At 35.1% G+C, this 6,084-nt stretch overlaps 1 protein-coding gene across 1 annotated transcript in view; it reads right to left on the bottom strand.

Moving 5' to 3' along the window:
• marchf4a (membrane-associated ring finger (C3HC4) 4a) overlaps window positions 1-6,084 on the bottom strand; it is a 45,110-nt gene that overhangs the window by 8,137 nt on the left and 30,889 nt on the right. Inside the window, exon 3 of the mRNA XM_016527218.1 lies at window positions 4,409-4,601. Coding sequence (XP_016382704.1) covers window positions 4,409-4,601 — 193 coding nt within the window. The remainder of the gene's footprint in view (window positions 1-4,408; window positions 4,602-6,084) is intronic.

The raw sequence follows: 6,084 nt of genomic DNA, 5'->3' as shown, positions 1-6,084 counted from the left end.
GTGTTACTCAGATCCAGGGTCAGACGTAACCCAGCGGTTGAGTTATTTATCGCGGGGATTTTGCGTCTTCACTTCACGAGAGAGCAGTTCTAAGCGCCATCTAATTGATACATTCTTCTGTAAAATACAGGTTTGTGTACATTTTATTTTATCTATAAAATCGTTACTGTGCTGTATATAGTTACATTTTATGCAGAGCAACATACGCAACATAGGCACGCGGTGTGAATCACCTTTAACGAGTGTCGCAGTCTTTTCGCGTGATAGAAAAGCCTGATGCTTTGCATAAAATAAACGATTTTATTCATAAAGATACAGAATATAATACTTTGTTTGGATGTTAAAACATGCCATCAGAGCTGTTTATTGTTTGTTTATTGGCAGGTTATGGAGTCACCGCATGTTTCGGCTAGAGTGAAACTCTGGGCGGCGGTCCGTTAGCAGTTCCCCGCCGAACATGACTCCAGCTCGGGCACGAGAACCAGCGCCGTTACGATGGAAACAGAATAACAGACTGGTCGATTACACGTGAATTACTTATGTTTAATGTTGAATTTTTGTTCTAATGTTTGTTAAACGAGTTTAAATATAGGCAATATGTATAGCTATTAAAAACGATTAAAGGAAGTTATCAAGCAAACCAGTGGTTGTGTGGAGTATTTTAGAAAAGTTTAGAGGATTTCAGTTAATCTGTAAACCTTACTTAATGTATGAAGTAAAAAAAATAAGCTAGTGATATAGTAAAAATGAATAAACCCATTAGCTGGGTTAAATCAACCCATTATGCTAAAATGGGTTGATCTAACCCAAGCTGGGTTCTGTCCTATATTTACCCAGCCCTTGGGCTAATAACAACCCAAATTTGGTTGTTTTTAACCCAGTGTTTTTTAGAGTGTAGGTATCACTTTACAATAAGGTTCTATTAGTTAATGTTAGTTATGAACAAACAATGAACAATACATTTATTACCGTATTTATTAATCTTTGTTAATGTTAGTTAATGAAAATACAGTTGTTCATTGTTAGTTCATGTTAATTCACATGCATTAACTAATGTCAACAAGCACAACATTTGATTTTAATAATGCATTAGTAAGTGTTGACATTAACTAAGATTAATAAATGCTGTAGAAGTATTGTTCATTCTTAGTTCATGTTAACTAAAGTAGTTAACTAATTAACCTTATTGTAAAGTGTTACCCAATTTTGCTTTTTTTTCCAGCAAGATTTTGCAAGCAAAAAAGGTCAATTTTCTATTGTCTATAGATTTTTGAACCAGGCATCTTTCTTTTGGTCACTTCACCAAATTTGATTGACCAACCAAGCCTGATGCAAAATCTGCATGAGGATCTTTATCTCATACACAAAATTCCAGATTGCATTTATTCCTATGGAATTAATTGGATTTTGTTCACAAAAGTTGCCGGAACAGCGGTAAATGGGTAGGGGGTTGTCTAGTCACTGAGGTCTTTGCTGAAGATCTGTTCTGAGGGCTTGTCTCATTGAGGTATGATATGCTGATATGAATGTAATCGTTTTAATTCCTGAAAGTGAATCGCTGAATGACGTATAATTTGGTCAAATTTTGTGTGCATGCGGTCTCTCCATTTCCTGACATGCTGGACTGCTAATTTAATAATCAAATTTTTGTTCGCGTTGTTTGGAACCTTTGCACTAGCATTCACACCAGAAAGACTCAAGTGCCATTTAGTATTGACACAAAACCCAAAGTTTCAAAAAAGCTAAGGTACAAAAGTGAGTGAAGTAACATTATTTTTTTTCCATGCAAACGTACTGCGTTTCTGACCCAAAAATACAGAGTGAACAGAATCCATTTTGGCCAGTCTCTGGTTTGGACCACACATTCGACCCAAGTGTGAAGGTAAGTGTGTGACTATCAAATTATCCTGTTCACACCAGTAGTTTGAATGTGTGAATGTCCTGAATGTATATGAATGAACAGCTAAAGTTGAGGCCCTTTTCTGTTCTTGCAATAACTGTAATGCCTCTAGCAGTGATGGAAATAGATATCAAAAATAGTGACTTCCATAACGCTGGAAATCCTCATTACAGTTAACACAACATTATTTGATACACAAGCTCAACAGAGACACAAATGCATCCATTATCCGACAGTGACTTCGTATTCTTGAGTGTAGAGCGAAGCATTCAGGAGGGACCCAGACACAAAACTGATAAAGTCTCAGACGGAAGACAGCGACTGGAATGGCTCATAAGTTACCAGTACCCCACAGGAATATATGAAATACACACATCAAGTGTGTGTGTGCATTGTAGACTGGCTATACAGTAGCACTGTATGTTGTGAAAATTAGTTTTCCAGTGTGATTGCATTAACCCAATGCAGCTTAACCAAAATATTAAATTTAGGTGTGAGTAAAGAAAATTTAAAGTCAGTTTGTCTATACAACAAATTTGTTACTCTCGTTTATAACTCAACTGTGAAATGTGACTGACTGCCGTATTCTGCTGCTGTGTGCATAGTTCCCTAGTTACTGGTATCTTTCATGTCACTGACATACGAAAACCTGAAAATTGCAGAAAATAGGGGTTTTGAGTTATCAGAGAGAAGGCTAATTCTGCACTGTGTTCAAGAGAATCACTCAAATTTGCCGCATTGTCAATGTTTGTATGTGAATAAAAGTTTAAATTAAATATGTTCATAAAGTGATCATGTCTCTTCAGAAGACATGAATTAAACGGCTTGATTCTTATGGATTGCATTTACAATGTCTTTATGTACTTTTTGAAGCTTGAAAATGCTGATTACATAGACTTTCAATGCATGGACAAAAATATTTAAATATAGCATATTAAAAAGATCTTCATTTGTGTTCCAAAGAGGAAAAAGTCTAATGGGTTTGGAATGACATGAGGGTGAGTAAATGATGACAGAATTTTCATTTCTGAGTGAACTAACCCACAGTTAACCTCACATTTCTGTTTTTCTCCCACACAGTTTTTATCTTTGTTGTTCTCTAATATTTCAGGAAAAGCGTCGATGAACTGTTTTTTTTAAATAAGTGCTGCTCTAGTTTTTGCTGCGGCATTCAAAACCCCCCATCTTCCCTGAAAGTAGTTTTGTTACAGCAATGCAAATCTAAGCTGTTCAACTTATGCTTAATTGAAACACAATTTTATCATTTAATTAGGAGCACATTTCCTCTGAGAGACAAAAAAAGACATACAATGTGTGTGCATGTGTTATTTACTGCCTCAATTGTATCCAGATCCTGAGGGAGCAGTATTTTTTCTCATAGCGATGCATTAAAAAGATCACTCCTTAAGCTGGCCTGATTAGACTCTCTCTCATTGTCTCGCCTTTCCTCTAGAGATCAAACTCAGCATATCCTTCCCTTTAATACTGTGGACCAGTGTGACAACGTATTACATACCACAGAAAGTCCTAAATATTTGGTCTGTTCACTATTCATACAGTCATTACATATCACAAGCCTTATATTTTCTCAGAAATGATTGAACTGCAAACAGGGTGAATTTCAATCAAAAGTGCAACCTACTCCCTCTGAAGGGCAGGTCACGTGAAGTAAGGGGCCATTACTATCATATGTGCGTTTTTAGAACACCCTACACAAATCTGTACATATCGCTGAACCTTCATTTTAAATGGGAATGTTAATGTAGCAGCAAAATTACTTTTAACTGTTAAGATTGATGTGGAAAATACATTTTTGCATCAAATATTGGCTCTTTGCAACTCGAATTCTGCTGATAGTCTTTGGGCGCATGAGAACAATTGAGAATCTTAAAATCCATGGTAAAATCATTTAAATGGCAAACAAACTAAATACTTCTTTAAAACCCTCATGTGGTGTTCGGGTCCTTTTTGCTCTGAAAAATTTTTCTTTTTCCCGAAAATACTAGTTAATGTTATCGCATTGAACTGAAATTTTGTGACTTTGTTCACAAAGGGTATAACTACTTCTAAAAAATTTTTTGATCATTTAACAAAAAAGACTTGAGACTGTAAAGGTGCTTCAGCTAAATATTTAGTTAATACTTATGCAATGTACTTATTTCAGTTTTTTATTTTTAATAAATTGACGAAGTTGTGACGATTCTGTTTTTGTCTGTTTTGTCATTATGGTGTATGGAGTGTAGATTGATGTGGGGAAAAGAAATTTAAAGCAGTTTAACATAAGGCAGCAACATAACAAAATGTGAAAGAAATGAAGGGGTATGAATACTTTCGCAAGGCACTGTATGTCGGTTGGCCACCAGGGAGGCCGCCATGTACTCAAAGGTTTTTTTTCTTCGTTCAGACATTGTCTGACAATCTCAGACTGGTAAACAAGCAAACATAAAAAACACAGCGTTGGTTTTGCTGAGCCAGGTGGCTGCAGTTATTGAGCATCCAATGACCTACCGATGCACACCAGGTCCATGAAGCCGTACATGCCGTAACAGATCTGGAAGAGCAGGTCCTGCCGTTGCCACTTGGCCGAGGGGCTGAGGGAGGACCAGACCAGCCAGGAGATACTGGCTATCAGGAACATAGAACCCAGAACAGCTGCAGCTATCTGTACTTTCTCTATCACTGTCAACGAGATGGCCTGCCACTGGAGACACAAAAAATATAAACTAATACCAGTATCACATTTTAGCACACATGAAAAACAAGTCACTGCAAAATACAGTCAAAAGATAATATAAGTGACTTCAGTCATAATAATATAGAACGATAATATAAAAAGGTACAGTACTGTTCAAAAGTTTGGGCTTAGTAAGAATTTGTTTTTTTAAATGAATACTTCAGCAAGGATGCATTACGTTGATCATAAGTGACATTAAAGACAATGCTACAAAATATTTCTATTTCAAATAAATGCTTCTTTTTTTATACTTTATATTCATCAAAGAATTCTGGAAAAACAATGTATCTTTGTTTACACAAAACTATGAAGCAGCACAACTGTTTTCAACACTGATAATAATAAGAAATGTGTCTTGAACAGCAAATCAGCATATTAGAATGATTTAGATTGATTAGAATGATTAGAATGACACTGAAGACTGGAGTAAAGGCTGCTGAAAGTTCAGCTTTTCATCACAGGAATAAATGATATTTCACAATATATTCACATAGAAAAGAGTTTTACAATTTTCAGTTACAATAATATTTCACAATATTACTGTTTTTCTGTACTTTGGATCAAATAAATGCGGTCTTGTTGAGCAGAAAAGACTTTAAAACATTTTTAAAATCTTACCAAACCCAAACTTTTGAACAGTATTGATTGATTGATTATTAGCACTAGGGAAGATCTTTGATGTAAAAATGAATACATTTCCATTATTGATTAAGTACTTAAAAAGATCAGTTTTCAAAACTCTGTTCTTGCCTTACCCCAATTCACTATGGTAAACGTAGAAAATGACTTATATTTTGAGCAATTTGGGCGGTTTTTACATTTCAGGTTTACTTCATATCCATAAACAAAAAATGGTCTGGCTACTTGCTCACGCTACATATTTTTTTCACATATGCCCTGTAGACATTCTTCTAGCTGATCTTGATGCAGAATGACAGATCTAATCATAGGCAAATCAACCATAGAAAAGCACAACTAATGTAAAACAACTCTGTGAGTAATTTGTAATTTTATGTTTCAACCACAAATGGCAATATAGAGGCCAAAGTTCTGTAGTGCACCTTTAAAATAGCTAAAACAAAGAAAAAATGTGCCTATTTATCATCTGAAGGTCAGATCAAAAGAAAATCAAAAAAAGACAAAGTAAAATCAGTGAGAGCAGAAGCTTTGAACCCAGACAAGCATATAAACTACTTGAGCTAACACAGTATGAAAGGAATAAGATAAACACAGTGCTACTGCTCTCAGTATTGTGGTGGTACAATGCACCAGTGTTAATTTTGACAGCAAATTTTGATTTAGTTTTAGTCATAGTCTTTTGACTAAAATGCCATTTAGTTTTAGTCATATTTTAGTCATCTGAATTGTTTTTAGTTTTAGTCATAGTCTTTTGACTAAAATGCCATTTAGTTTTAGTCATATTTTAGTCATCTGAATTGTTTTTAGTTTT

This window comes from Sinocyclocheilus rhinocerous, unplaced genomic scaffold (genome assembly GCF_001515625.1).
Source record: "Sinocyclocheilus rhinocerous isolate Xijiao unplaced genomic scaffold, SAMN03320098_v1.1 scaffold721, whole genome shotgun sequence".
NCBI lineage: Eukaryota > Metazoa > Chordata > Actinopteri > Cypriniformes > Cyprinidae > Sinocyclocheilus > Sinocyclocheilus rhinocerous.
The sequence above is the reverse complement of the archived record's forward strand: the minus strand, read 5'-3'. Positions and strand labels throughout refer to the sequence as shown.